This window comes from Nyctibius grandis, chromosome 4 (assembly GCF_013368605.1).
Source record: "Nyctibius grandis isolate bNycGra1 chromosome 4, bNycGra1.pri, whole genome shotgun sequence".
NCBI classification, from domain to species: Eukaryota; Metazoa; Chordata; class Aves; order Nyctibiiformes; family Nyctibiidae; genus Nyctibius; species Nyctibius grandis.
Window position 1 is genome coordinate 81,982,863 of NC_090661.1, and position 15,628 is coordinate 81,998,490.

The following is a 15,628-nucleotide window of genomic DNA, read 5'->3' on the forward strand; positions in this document are numbered from 1 at the left end:
TTTTCAGCCGTGCTAGGGTGAGAGATCCATGGTGTATGTGGGGGGGCACAGAGGGTGAGATTGACATGACACGTGTGTAGGACAACTCTGGCCCCTTACCAAGAGCAGAATCAAATGTCTAATCATAGGCAGAGCAGCAGCTGAGAGTCCAGAAGAGGAGGGAAGGCTGGACTTGACAGTCTCAACTCTCCTCCTGTGTCTGTGTGAACTTGAAGGAGAAAGTGAGCAGAGGGCCTCTTGGGGGACCGGCAAGCTGTGGTGTGAATTGTGAAGATGGGAGTAGAAGATACCGCCTGTTAAGAACTGGAGTCTGTTTTGAAGTTGGAAAGACAAAATATCCAAAGCACAGAAATCATGGGAGCTGAAGAAGAAATGCTCATCACTCTGTCAGGAGGTGCCCCCTGGGGCTTCCGTCTGCAAGGGGGTTCAGAGCAGAAAAGACCCCTTCAAGTGTCAAAGGTAGGACCTCGAGATGCAAACTGTGAGTGCAGAGCTGTTCCACTGAACTCAGATATCCCTACTGAGTCGAGCATCTTTCACTACCATTAAGGAATGCAGGAACTCCTTACTGTGGCAGCAGATCTTAAAAGGAAAACTTGGGTGGAATGGTCAAGCAGGGTGTGGGGTGGGATATGCGTCCTGAAATAGATGCTATTGAGGTATAGACAAGTGTCAGGTGAAGACCTGCTTCAGTGCAGGGCTGTACAGCTCATATACTTTATAATCTTTATAATCTGTACAACTCTCCCCAGTTGTCAGCAGAGATAAAACCATAGTGACAGTGCAGGGAAAAGGGCTCAAATCTGGAAGCTTCAATACTTGTGTAAGACATCCAACTAAAGAAAAAATAATTTAAATTGAAGGAAGAAAAGCCATATTTGTAATTCAATTCAACTGTTCCTAACACTTCATTACTATATTCCAGCTTTCAAAGTAGATGCACATTTCTTAGGGTCTCTTCTGTTGGTGAAACTTTCTCAGTACTGTCTGAAGTGAATATTTTTGATGCTCTAAGCAGCAAATATTAGTTCCATTTCAAGAATTAAAGATAAGCAATTGTTTGGATGGGAGATGAAATAATAAAAAAGGAATGAACGTGAACCTTGAGTTGCACTACTTTTGATAAACAGCTGTTACTGTTCTCTTTTCATAAAGACTACTGAGTAGCTTAAAAATTAGGAAAAAAAGTCCTCTGTTTATTAAGCTCATAACAGCTGCATTAGCCTGGACACAATTATACCTTGGGATATCCCACTGGAAGGCACCCAGCAGCGGGAATGAAAAAATGCTATGCCCAGCTCCTTCTGTTTCCTGAAGTAGACTGTGCCTCTGACAGAGAATTTTAAAATGAAATGTTCTGTGTTGTTTGGCTCACCCCAGGTCAAGGAGCATTTGTGTGTAACTTCTGCCAAGTGGTTTGGAATCCCATAGCTTGACCCTGAAGTGGTTGTTTCTTACGCAGAGAAAGATTACTTTTCTCCAGAAAAACAACTTTTGCGCATAATCATAGAGCTTCAAGTGCTGAAGAGAAAGAATCAGTATCCTTGGAACAGGTATCTGGCATCACTGGTGGTTAGGAAAATGGGATTTTCAGTGGCCACATAAACTCTGTAGGGTCTAGGATTATTTTGACTCTTGTTTTTCCCCCAATAGACAGGAAACGGACTGAAAAATGAGGAGATACTGAGTGTCTTAAAGATTACTCAGGATTGAACAGTGGCAAGAAGTAGCCATTACCCAGGCTAAGTTGCACCTTAAGGTGAATGGAATATTGCTCAAGGATTAGTACCACTTCCAGAAAGGTATTAACTAGAAGTAGTTCTCACCCAGGACTGGGTGTCCTACCTTAAGTCTAGCAATGCAAATATATATATATATATTTTGCAATACTTGGATATTGCATAAAAAAATAATTATGGAAGAATAATTAATACAAATTCATTTGAGGCTCAAAGTAGAAATCATTCTTCAAGCAGGACTTTGATTTTATAATTATCATTTTGGGCTATTATTGTCCAGAATTTAATGGCATCCAGGCGACCATACATACTCACTGTCTTAAAGGTAACACCATTTAAACAGTCTCCAAATAAAGGATTTACGGATCCTTACTGGGAAACCGGTAAGATCATATCTGAATATTAACTGCTTAGAAGAGAATAAACCCCCAGGAGTCATGGAGTAACCTAATTGTCCTCCTCTTACCATGCAGAGAGTAGAAGTTTGAATCTCAGTTTTTGGCTCTTTGAGTTGAAAGATCAACTCTTCATTCCTCTGCAGGTAGGATTCTGCTATCGACACTAGCAGGATGAAGTCTGGGCCAAAATGCTGCCTGCAAAGCATCTTCCAAAATGCAAACATCATTAGCACTGTCTGTTTGGATATTTTAGGAGCCGAAGATGGGAATGGTCCCATTGCTAAAGAAGCCTGACCAGGGATAGTGGCCATATGACGGAGCATGGAGAAACAGTGCAGTATTGTCTGTTTCTCTATTCGTTAGAGCTGGGACTCATGTGGATGAGCAATTCAGTCTGTTGGGCCTCCATCCAGGAGATCAGTGCCATTGGGCAGCACTGGGAAGTGTGGGCAGTGGGAGGTGTCACTGAGATTGAGCTTGCCTAGCAAAGGTAAGGTCAAATAACAACACAATGATCTTCATTAGTACGGTGAAGAATGTGCTGTGCATGTATGGAAAGACAGATTAGATAAATTAGAGGATCTATTAGTAAGCTGGTTGCTGTCAAAGAAAGGACTCTTGGGGAGAAAGAGAAGTGTTCATATGAGACCAGGAAAACTTTGGCTTAGCAGAACAGAAATACAGCACTTTGGTTCTTACAGCAAAACCTGTTTGGACAGAATGGAGAAGGACAGAACAGGAACATGGATGAATCTGGAGAAAATGTGATAGGAGATACAGGCATATATATATACCTTTCTGAATGAAAAAGAGCGATAAAAAGCTAATTTGGGCCTAGTAAGTGGAAAGGAACAAAGTATAGCAAGTAAGTTATATATAAATAATATACATTGTAGTTATGTAGAGATGCTGGAATTGCTAGACCAGACTAGGTTAATGGTCACTCCATCTCCTGCTTCCTGTTTCCTTTGTGTTTCCTGCAAGTGTTTCAGAGGAAGTCATAAACTTGACCAACGCATCTGATTTTCTAGTAATGCAATGTGGAGGGAAATGCTTTCACCTCAGCTGATAATCAGCATACCTTATGAAGTACATAAGAATTGACAGTCCTGGTGTTTTACCCTACACATGAACAGCTAGTGCTTTACTTGTCTGACTAAATCTTACATAGTTTCCTAATGAAGATCTGATAACATCAAGCAGCCAGGCATTCCAAAGACTAAGTGTTGCACAAAGAGGGGTTTCCTGTTTGAGTTGCTCTTGTTGTATTACAAAGCCCTGCATAATTCATCATCTTACATGATCAATTTACACAGTCACAAGTCTTCTTGCCTTTCTTCTTTCTAAAGTTTACATCATCACCACCTTTTCATTGTTTCTCTATATGGAGATTAGGATAAAATCAATCAAACCATCCTTTCTAGCACAAAGTATTGAACTGGCTGCAACTAAATAAAGTAAATTAACGTGTTGGAAGTGGGGTGTGAACCCATTTTTCTACAGACTGAAAGGATGCATAGCTGTAGTTTAAACCATTTGACCAAGCAAGGGACCAATTCTAAACCTCAGTCCAGACAACACGAAGGGGTAGAAAAGCAGCTATATCTTCACATGCTGAATCAGCTGCCACAGAGCTGCTGTGCCATCCGACTCCCTGTGGGTTATGGGTTCAGGGGCACACCTAGAGCAAGATGCTGGAATTATATACCTTGTGGACAGCCTCTTGGGTCGTACGTCATAACTAGCTTTGTGTTCAAGCAACCTTACGGAGCTAAACGAGCTCTGCCTGCCTCAGAATCAGGGAAACTCATTGCTTCTTCCAGCAGTGCCCAGTGGATATTGAGAAAAAAGCTCAAATTTAAATAACGTAAGCAAGACTGAAATGCTAGTATTAACGCCAACTGACTATATGGTTCCAGATCTGTAACTGCAAATGTCTATTCCGTTCATCTTAAACTCGCCTGCAAGAGCGCATACTGACCATTTTGTTCCACCCAAACAATCACTTGCAGTGGTAAAAATGTCTGATGTGTATACAAAGGATACAATACTGATGTGTATATGAAGGGGGTACCATAAAAATTCAGTCTCATAAAAACAGATACTGTAAAAGTGGAGGGTGAGAGAAAAGAAGCAGCAAAAGATAATGTATTAGTGTCTGGGGAGCCCTCAGTGAGAAAGAATAGATGATTTTTAAATTAGGGTTGTATTAAAATACCAACTCAGTAATGAGCTGACATTGATATGCTCAGCAGGCACATACACAGCAGGATCAAACATCAACAGAGGACATGAATAATTCTGCAGAAATTAGGAAGGTTTGGAATATGGAGAACTAGAGAAACAAATGAAGGAGAAAATAAAGAGTAAAGAACTTAAAAAGGAAAGGAAGATCTCCCATTTTGTTCTTAGTTACAGCAATGTCCTTTTAAGTGAAATCTATCAAACTACTGTGCATTCATATTTGGCTTACTGTGATTTCTAATTAATCTTTTAACTCTTACCCAGTAAAGCAGATGAAGTATAGTGGGATTTTACACTACCCCTTACCAAAATAAAGCTGATTTGGTATAGCTCAGCAGCTGTGGTGCACATGGCAACACAACACAACAAATCTTTGGCCAGAAACAGTTATCAGGAAAGCAAGCAAGCAAGCAGAAAAGCAAGAAACAAAAAGCCTCCATAGATGGTAAGATTTTCATTTTAGAAAAGCTGAGGGAAAAGTACATGGTCTTGACATGTACAGCATTCCTGGCAAGGAGAAGCTATAAATGATAAGATTCACCCATTATGAAAAGAGAGTAAGGGTGAACAATACCATCAGGTTCGTGGAGGATTTCTTTGCAATAAGGATATGTGCATCAAATGCACTTGAAACTAAATAAAATGTAAAATAGCTAGTCTGAGAAAAGTCGTAAGATAGGACATAAGCATGAAGGCCATAATTAACCAAAGTAGAAACATAAACATGGAACTATATTAGGGAAGTAATTTTTATGAAGATGAACAGGGCAGCTTTAAGATGGTGCAAGCGCATGCAAAGCTGCCTTTAGGGATCCTGATACAAAGCAAGATTTATTCCATGAGAGGGAAACCCAGTTACTTACTGTACAAAGCAAGGAAGGCACTTGTACCTCCAGCATAGTCTGGTGCACAAGTAATACTGAAGAAATAAGTGGAAACTGGAGGCTTTCCAGCTTTTCCAGTAGAGAAGAAAGACCTGGGAGTATTAGTGCATCACAAGAGGATAATGAGCCAGCAAAATGATGCATCTCTGAACAAAAGACAAACATAAACAAATGAGCCTTGGGTAGTCATATCTAACTGAGATAGGAAGGCACTGATGTTACTGTCAAATGCACAATTGGGAATTCACTGGAAATATCACACCTATGGAGCCAGCCACTTTCAAGAAAAATTAATTTAAGGTAGAGCAGCTATAGAAAAGTAGGGGAGGAGAGAAGGCTTCTTCCACCTAGCAAAAGGTTGAAAGATATGATTGCTGTCTACAAATAGATGTTGGGCAAATACCAGCAGCACTGTTCAAATATAGGACAGCACTGTCACCAATCAAATGTGCACAAAATGACTAACCAGGGAGGTTCAGCAACAACTTTCCAATCTAGAAGAAGAACTGAAGATCTTTTGCAATCAGTTTATGAACTGGGGTAAACAATATGGCATCTGAAACAACAGGGGATTGGCCCTGATAACCATCTCCTTTCAGTTCTCTGTTCTGTGCAAATACTCTGCAGCAATGGAGTGAATTGTTAGGGGAAGCAGTGACACAGGATTGTGTAACTTCTAAAACCAAGAATTGTTTTGTCGTTTAAGAGCAGTTCATCACAACCTCCTATCTACCTCTTTCTCACGTATCTCCACTTTCTCCTGTATGTTTCTCTGCTGACAATTCACTGTTTCTACTGTCTCCTCTGCCAGATATCCTTGCTGCCTGTATGACGTGCCACGGGTCCCTGTGACCCGCGGCCTAGCTGCTCTGTCCGTTCACCTTTGCTCGTGTGACATTATTCCTGCTGGAGGCTGCCAGCTCTAACCCAAATAGGTCTGATGGCTTCCAGATTTGCAAGCACATTCTCTTCCTTTCCCCCTTGCAGTGAAAGGTGGGCAGCCTGTTCTTTTTCTGTTTTCACAAATGTTTACCATCACACCTAAAAAAGCACTGCTGGCAGCCTAGTCTATAGCAGTCAATAATTCGATAATGCTGGTTTTGGAGGGCCAAATATGTCTGCCAGTGCTGTGGAAGGAGTGCCTAAAGCAGCTTTGGGAGTGCTCCTGGATGTGTTTTATGGCCTGTCGACACTTAGGCAGGTGCCACCCTTGGCTGCCAGCAAGGGAGCACAGGCTGCGGTGCCGGTGGAACTTTCCAAGGAGCAGCTGGGCCCAGCAGTCACCGCGTGTGGGGAGAATGTGGGGGGCTCCAGGGCTGCTGTCCGACTGAGAAACTGCAAGCTCTGCGCAGCGCTGGGACAGCAGTAAGCAAGGTGTAGAGCTTGGAAGGGGAGCTCTGCCCTTCCTTCCCAGTAGAGATGGGGGGATAGGACCTCCACCACAATGATAAGAAGGTGGCCTAAACAGAAAACCATATCATCACAGTTGCAAATCACCATTGCTGACTGTATCAGCTAATGATCTGGTTCACAATTCCTTGTGCGTCACTGGGGCTTGGAGCTACCTGCAAGGGAAGCAACCTCACACAGGAACTCCCTCCCAAAACAAGTACAGAGAGCAGACTGTGTGGATGGACTGGATCGGTGGTTATGCCATTCCCTCTAACTACCAGAATCTTGATTTATACTCCATGTTTACTCTCAGATAATCTTTAACCATTTGCTAAACTATTCCTTTCTCACTGCCCAAGCTACTTCACTCTGTTTATTTTTTTTCCACTTCCTACCTTCCCTCCAAAGGACATGAGGCAATCATGCCTATGCCAAAGTGTGATGTCAGCTCCTGTTCTTTCACACGTTACTGTCCTGAATGGTTTCTCCTCTGCTGTGTGACCACAGCTGTGCTGCCCCATGCTTTTTGCTTCCACAAGTTGTGTAAGACTTCTGTTTGAAGGACACTGCTAGAAAAGCTTTCCCTCTCCTCCTTGCAGAGGTGAAGAGTCTGGGCAGTTTCGTCTTTGCATCCTATTTGCCCATTAGCAGGCAGATGTCCTGGAAGAATCTCTTGACATATGACTCTTAGCAGTTGCGGTGAAATCATACAAGTTACATCTATACCTGGTGTATTAAATGTACCTGGGACCTCTCTCTGGCACTGATGCCAGCTGCTACAGAGTAGAACGAAGCCCAGAAATTAACCTTTTCTATTCTCCTAAACAAGATGGCCGCATGCAAACTGCCCACAGGCAGTGGCTCTGGGAATGGCCTGTTCTAGTTCCCAAACTGTGCCTGGGAATTCTTCTGGAGAGCATTAGCTGGCCTGAGCCAAAGATGTGTCAAGGATCATTTCAACAGTTTAATGCTACATACAATTGCGGTCCAGAGCCCAGGTTCATTCGCTGGCATTATTCAACCTGCTACTTGCTAGAACTACTGAATACATCTATGAAGGCTGAGCGTGTTTTTTCCTGTGCATTCATACCTACAAGATGCCTACAAAGATGCTGCAAGGCACAGGAAGGTCTCTGTACCAAAGTTCCCCTGGAATACTTCAGGGGTACTCCTCTAATCTGTACTTGTGGCTGATCCTGTCCTTGCTGCTGCAGAACAATGGTGCTTATCCTCCTCAGGCCATTGCCAAGAAGCTGTCTTAGAGTTAGTGGGTGCTGTGTTTTGGTACAGTAGCCCACAGTTGCAAATATGATGAATGCTATGTACAATCACTTTTTGCAAACATAAGTGTTTTTTTGTCTTGGATCATATCCTTATTCTATCAAAGTAAATGTAGGTGTGTCTTCTTCTAGTTTGCCGTCTCTCAGCATAAATACTGTGGAGGCATATTATACTCAAGACTGCTGCTGTTCAATAATTGATAGCAGCTGAAGAGTCCTGTGTTCTGAGTAAGGGTTTTATTCAGAGCTTGCATATCCTCACTGCCCTTTAGAGCACAGTACCAGCATGCAGTGCTAAGGTTGAGAATACCTTGTTCTGGAGGACTGAAGCCATGTCTCTGGATGATTCTGCCCTATGTTCAAGGCTCTCTCACTCCTTCTGTCCCAGTACAGTGCCTGTCCCTGTAAAGAGCCATTTTGGTGGCTAGATTTGCTTATGAGCTCTAATTCCCTTAGATTTTGATCCTAAAATCTTTTCTGTCAAAAGGAGCAAGGCTGAGCCTCTAGAAAAGGACGTACATGGGACATGTATAATCATGTTTCTTCTGAACGCTCAGTTCCTTTTGTCCTGGCAGCTAGATATGGGCACTGGGACTCTTGCTTTTTGACAAACATATCTGTTCCTTCTGAATCCCTGCTCCATATAAAAAACCCTTGATATCCTGCTGTTTACCCTGTTGAGAGTAAAATGCTTATCAAGTACTTTTAGTATCTATTCTAGTATATGTGGCATTATTCCTTGTCATTGGTACTACACTTAACTCACTTTTCGGCTAATCTCCCATCAAGTAACAAAAGGCCATGGAGATGAAGCCTCTTTTTATCTACCTGCAGCCAACTCTGGCTAGATACTTGTTCCCAGCAATGAGCCCTGTGCTAGCCTTTTTGCTTAGGCAAAGAAGGTGGATTGTTTGGGGATGTTTTTCTCTTCCCCCCCTTCTGTTATCATGAAAAAATGCTCTTTTTAAGGCAGTTGGTTTCAACAGAGAGAGAAAACTAACAACCTCTAATTGCTTGCGTTTGTTTTTTAACAGCTTGTACACCCTGGTACAAATCAGAATTAAATATAGTGCACCAAAGAAATCGTTCTATCTTTCCCACACTGGGATAGCAATTTTTCCCTCACCAGTACACTGCAGGTGGTAACATATTACAGTAGTCTTCTATGCACTTAATCAATTGGCCAGCACCAGCTTCCTCTGCCACTACCAAGTTTCATCTCTAAACCCTTTGCCCAGAAGCCACCCAAGCCTGTCCTGCCACTCAAGATACCTTCTTTCACCACCCTCCCTTCATCCAGAAAGTGTGTTCTCTCCCTTCTTTCTCCATATAAAGACTCCCTAATTAATCTTCACTGTGGGTGACCTGTGAAGTAGGTCTGCAGAGTCACTGGACCTACTTTACCAAGAGGCGAGTCATCCAGTGTCACCTCTTAAACAGAAATACAGTGTTTGGTCAGGAAGTTATTGGAACTAAATAGAGAAGTGTAATTGTAATGATTAGTGTAATTATAATGGATTAGAGTAAATATTCTCCTGTAAAGTAGCTTCCAATAAAAATATGGCATTGCCATGAAGATGTGGTGTTATTCACATACTTAATAGACAAGGCATAGAAAAAGGATCTTACTGGATCTCTGTGTCCAGGCGGGCAGCTCAGACAAAGAAAATTTAGGAGCCAGAGCAAAAGACTGTTGAAAAACATCCTGATTTCCAGCTCCTGTCATTTATGGCTCACAGACTGAGTGTTTTCTCCAAGGTCACACAAAAAATCATCCATGTCTCCTGAATCCCACTCTAGTGCTTTTAGCAACAGGGGTATACTTCCTTGCAGAAGTAAAGATTAGGCCCTGGCCTTGGAGGAAAAACAAACTGTTCCAGTAACCAAAATGATGTCAACACAAATGTTCAGAAAGAAGAAGAGATGGAGGGTGTTTGTTTCTGCTCTTGCATCTAGCAAGTACTGCATTTCTGCATTTCGGCTGAGCAGGAAGTTCTGGAAAGAGCAAACTCACATGTTGGTTGGCTCCTGCCTGAGTTCATTCCCTTTTGGTAATGCTTTATACTACAATAAGGCAGTTCTTACCTCTCCATGGGAACCCTGTGACAGGACTACATTTCACATAAGGCTGTGAATGAAATGTAAACACTGCCAGGTTGCAATGGAGTGTTGGACCCCATGGCATTGTAGCTGCTGAGGGAAGGGAGGCAGCTGTGTGATGAGAGATGCAATCAGAGAGTGGAAGGGGCATTGGATGGGAAGATGAATTGTATTCATTATACAACTCTGACTTGGCCTGAGTTTGCTAGGTTGCTGCTGGAAAGATTTTAGGAGCTTAGGGGAAAACTGATAATGTATTTTGTCTTCCTACCTTATAGACTGAGCTCTCCCGATGAGAGGAGGTGGGAAGTGCCTTGTGGAGGCAAGAGGGAAGATCGCATGAACCTATTACAGCTTATTCCCGAAAGGCACTGCAAACCACTTCTGATTACCCACAGCATATTTCCTTTCTTATGAAGAAGCTGTGCTGGCCAGCAGGGAGGGTTGTTGCAAAGTTTCAAGACCGGTTCTCTGCGCTGTACTCAGGCAAGATGTGAAGCCACTGAGTTACTAACAGGATTACTCTATTCTTAGCATCCCAGCGTGTGTTCACCTCCCACATACCACTACCTAAATATAGTCCCTACTGAAGGACAGATGCTGCCAAGTTGTGTCTGACCCTCTCCTCTCTTGCATTCTGTTCCCGAAAGCTAGGCTGAATTCCCCCAACACACGTCCAATAATCAGCACGTCCTTTTGTCTCCCCAGGGCTGTACAAGGAAACTTGTACTGTACTGTAAAAGCCTGATCCCAGCCCTGGCCTTCCTGGCCTCTCCTAACACTGGCCTTCCCTTCAACACCATTTCTTCTTCCTTTCATTCTCATTTGCTGCCTTCACCCTTTTCCTTTTTTCCCCTCAGCTGCTTCTGTCCTTTCCCTCCTGTCTGATTCAATATGATCAATGAGAGGAAGAGGGCAAAGTAATGAAAGAAAACATGCACATATATGTGCATATACCTAGGTGCTGCAGACACCCAAACCTCTCTGACAGGAGCTCTTTTGTCACAACAGAAGTCCTGCTGAGAGGGCAGTGAGATGGACAATCTTCTGAGTAAATGTGTTTCATTACTTCATAGTTCTAGTTTTCCACACTAATTTGTATTTCCAGGAGCATAAATCAGTAAGGCCCTGAAACGGGGATTCCCTAAACCCAGTTGAAATCTAAGCAGGACATTCTTCCCATGTGAGCCAAGGTGTGCCATGGGAGAGTGCATCCACTGAGGCACGGAGTGGTAAGTGCAACAGACAGTTAGTTACAAGAGGCTCAGAGAATTTGTGGGGTTCCCCCCAAAAGGAGAGGTCAATCCCCACAGTATTTGCTAGGAGGTCAGACAGTGCAGTCCCTCAGGGCCAGGTCTGGGGCTAGCGCTGACCACTCATCAGAGTCCCTTGGTGCTGCCTCTCACTCGCACAAGAAAGCTCTCCAGGGATCTGCTACAGGAAGCAGAGAGGATTTCTCCTTGAAATGCCGCTTTTCCCATCCTTTCCTATCTCTTCAGAACAGTTGCTGCGTGACACCTTCCAACCTGTCTGCAGCCTAAGCAGAAGCTCCCTGTTAGTGATGTTTCATGTGCCTCGCTGTGTGCCCAGGAGAGGGCATCTTTTGGACATGGGGAGCAAGTGGCTGAGCCTGAGGGCAGCCTGACCTTCAGGGTGGGCAGTGAGCCTTGCCTTCAGACTGGGCAGCTGCCCTGGCCTGGGGCCTCAAAGGCTCAGTGCTGCCCTCGCTGTGAGACGTGCAGGCTATGGGTTATCTTTAGTCTCCACAGTCATATAAAAACTGGCAGGCTTGTGCTGGGCTCTGTCCAGAGGCTCTCCAGTGTCCGGCACACTGCACCCTGCTGACATGGTTGTGGATTAAGTCCTGTCCTTTCTGTATGACATGCGTTCTTCCTTCTCTCCCTGCACAATCCTCTTCTGCCTTTAACCCTTTTGCTTTCCTCCCTGGCAAATGCAGTGGGGTAGGGGTTTGTCATTAAAATGAAACTGAATAGTTTGTTTCCCCCTGCCCCTGGGAAGCAAATTCATAAACTTCCAGGGAGGGGTTTGTAAACCTGTGGGAGTCTGCCAGCCAAGGAACATTTCCATGCTATTTTCAGACTCTGTAGGTCTCTTCCTGTGCTGGAAGAGACTTGGTCCTGTTTTTCCAAAGAGGAATGGAGACAGGGAGAAGTCCCCTTCTGGATTATAAAGCTAGTTTGCAGGCTTCTGCAACAGCACTGAAGTAACTATAGTTGCTTTAGTGCGTGGGCCTTCTGCCTGGTAAAATCTGAGCACAGACCAAGCCAGAGCCAGCATCTTTACTAACCACAAAAGAAATGCATTGCCTGCTCACGTTGCTCAGCCCATGTGTGGCAGCTTGCATCCCACCAGATGACTCTGATCTAAAGGTGCCTGAAGCAGCAGCAGGCAGTGTTGTGAGCACAGCCTGACCTTCCCTGCCTGGGAATCCCACACACTTGCCTGCAAAGTCCTGCAGTACTGTGGGACCAGAGGATTGAAGGAAGCTTATTGGCTCTGCTCTGGGTGGTCACCAGCCCACACCCAGTTGGTTTCAGTGAGCATGGAGGAGTATGATGGGATGTGAGGAATGCTCTGAGCACCTGCTGACAGCCTTTAACCCCTAGTCCCCTTGCTCCGTAATTGGGAGAGATACTCAGCAAGTGTGTTCTCATCCAGTGCTGAGCACCAAGCACTTGGCCATGGAGCAGCAGTTGGATTTTTGGGGAATACCAGAAGGAGACCCTCCTTCTAACCTCTCTTCAGCTTCCTAACTCTCTGCATTAGCTGCTGTGTCGGTAGGCAACACTGGAAAATGTGTCTGCTGTCTCTTCTCGGTAAATAGCTGCACCTTGAGGGAGTATCAGGAAGCAGTATTTATACTGTAACAGCAGAAAAGTGGTTCTTCAGCAGTAGTTCATCACAGACCCACATGTTCTCATTCCAGGCTTGTATTAACAAGGAGGGAAATAGAGGACTAAAATGACAGGGGCTGAGGGATGTGGCAGCTGGGATGAGCCAGTCCCTATTTTAAGCCTGCAGGCAAAATTTGGGGTCAAGCTGGAGAGGCTACAGAGTGATAAAGTGCCAGTGAACACACAAACAACTCAGAGCATAGCCCTCCTCTTTCCATCTTCTTTCCCAACACCTCTCAGTCCTGCTGACAGGCTGACCTGGGAGGAGGGCTGCTCTTGCCTGCTCAACAGGAGCCAGCAGGGCTGAGCCCTGGACATGCACACACCCCATGGGTGCAGAGGGCCTGGGCCCTGAGACCAGCCACCCATGCCATGGAACCTGCTCAGGGCTCCAGCTCTCTCCTTTCCTGCTCCCCTCTTGCCCCTGCAAAAACAATGACAGGGCAGCAATCATCTCACATCCACTTCTCTTTCCTGGGGCTGCCATGGGAGTGCGGGCAAAGTAGCTTGTGTGATTTTATAGCTGAGTCTGGTTGCTCGAGCAGCAAGGCTATACGATATGGGATAATGTGCCCTGCTGTGTATTACCTGTCTGCAGGGATCTGCCACAGTTTGTTCACTGCACCCTCTGTTAGACAGCTCTGCACTGATTTGTCTCTCACTTAACTGCAAGATCTGAAGAAATATTCTAGAAGCATCTACAAATCCAGCGTATTACTACTTTGGGCCTGATTTGCCCTGTCCCAGTGTTTCTGCCTGGGTATTCTTTTTTTGTGCAAAATGAGTGCATTATGGGTGCCAATCTGTCCTACAAGACTATCCCATCGCTTGCCTATATGGGAGAGGTCTGTGGTTTTGGGCTGAGTGGGCATTTGGTTCGCTTGCTTGCCCTAACAGAAAGGCTAGGCTGGGTTGGGGGTTTCAGTAACAAGTTTAAACTGTTGGATGATGGAACAAAAGGGAAAGGAAACACTCGGTGTAAGATGGCCATGAGAGGCCAGCTCTAGGAACTAGCCTGGAACTAGAGACCCAGACTCCATTCTCAGATATAGCAATGCATATCCTGCACAGCTCCTGTTAAGGCTAAAGATTTACTCCAAGTTTACACTTGTGTAACAGGACACCATATGGCCTGATGCAGATGTCCAAAAATACATTGCCAAAGCCACTAGAGCAGGAATGCTTGACAGCAGGAGGTGCCTTGGAGCTACCATCTCTTCCCGATGTTAGCTTCCCTGAGGATGGTACCTGCAGGGGCTCTGTGTGAGTGTCAAGGATCATACCAAGGAAGCACAGTAGGGGCATACAGAAGGATACACAGCCATGTACGGGGATAGTCCGGAAAGAGTTCCTGTTCCCTCTCTGAAACACAGACTCCCTAAACAAATTAGGAGATAGGGAACAAGAAGAGAAGAGCATGTAGGTGTTCTTGAGTTTCATCTGCGCTGAAGGACTCAAATTGGGTTGGTGATCAGGTCAGGCCTATGCTCAGCAGAGTGACTCTTGGAATTAACAGGAATACAGAGACTGAAAGGCACAGCCAGGGCTCACCCAAGAGGACTGGTCCTCCACCCTGGCAGCACAGTAGTCTTAGGACTTATTTTATTCTGTCAGGGACAGGGCAATAGAAGGCCCAGCAGGAGACAAGCAGCTGAACTAAATAGCTGCTGTTCTTCCCTTCATCCCTATCCTCTCTCTTCTGCTTTTCCAGATCCGAAAGAGAAGCAAAGCGTGCCGCGGAGGCCTGTGGGAAAATGATGTGCTAGTATCTATCAATGGGAAGTCATGTGCTGGCCTCTCCCATGCTACTGCCATGCAGATCATCGACTCCTCCAACGGCATGCTCAACATCCGCGTGAAGAGGTAATCTACTCCCAAGGGCTGGTGCTGTGACAGTGCAGGCAGCAGGGCAGCTTTATGCAGTGCAGCAGCTATCCACACCTACGAGAAAGAAGGCAGGCAGGAAGCCTTTGGTTTCTCCATACTGCAGAGTGTACTAGGAGGAGTTCCCCATGGCTAACATGTGGCCATCCAAAAGTTTTGCACTGTCTCTGGGCTGCTTTCCAGAGTGCCTGGCCCTGGGGCTGAATTGACCTCAGACCTCCCTGCCCCTGCCCCTCAGGCTGGAGGGAAATGTTTGCAGTGTGAGGGCTGTGCTGCAAAGAATGAGCAATTTAGGCCTCAAGCAAGCAGATGCCATAGGGCAGTTCATCTCAGCAATTAACAGAGACTCCAGTTCATTCTGGGTAAATAACTGTTCTGTAGAAATGGATTTGACTACACAGTGGATAATTGAGTCAAGACAAAGATGACCCAAGTATTTACTACAGTAAGCCATTGTAGTCTGACAGGGTATGAGCTGACTTCCACAAAGTAAGAGTCCCTTTTTGGAGGAAGAAGTACCTCTGGCAAAGTCTCTAGTCCAGCAGAATGCTGGAGACCAGGCTCAAATTCAAGCACAAAAATGGTCCCAGTAACATCCCTGGTTCTACCTGTGCTAAAGCTAATCCAGTGCCTCAGCGCATGCTGGATGAGGCCCAAGCTGTAAATGAATCATATAAAGACAAGGGCAGCAAAGCTGTGCGAGGTCCCAGTAAGTCCACACTACTGCTAAAACAGAAGTCACCCTCAGGAATTAAGGCCCTGGTGAAGGGGGCTGGGAGATGCAATTTTCTA

At 45.0% G+C, this 15,628-nt stretch overlaps 1 protein-coding gene across 1 annotated transcript in view; it reads left to right on the plus strand.

The window, feature by feature from the left end:
• The first annotated feature begins 137 nt into the window (after positions 1–137).
• SYNPO2L (synaptopodin 2 like) overlaps positions 138–15,628 on the plus strand; it is a 39,921-nt gene continuing 24,430 nt past the window's right edge. Inside the window, exons 1-2 of the mRNA XM_068397961.1 lie at positions 138–459; positions 14,664–14,815. Of these exons, the coding sequence (XP_068254062.1) occupies positions 355–459; positions 14,664–14,815 (257 nt within the window). The 5' untranslated portion in view covers positions 138–354. The remainder of the gene's footprint in view (positions 460–14,663; positions 14,816–15,628) is intronic.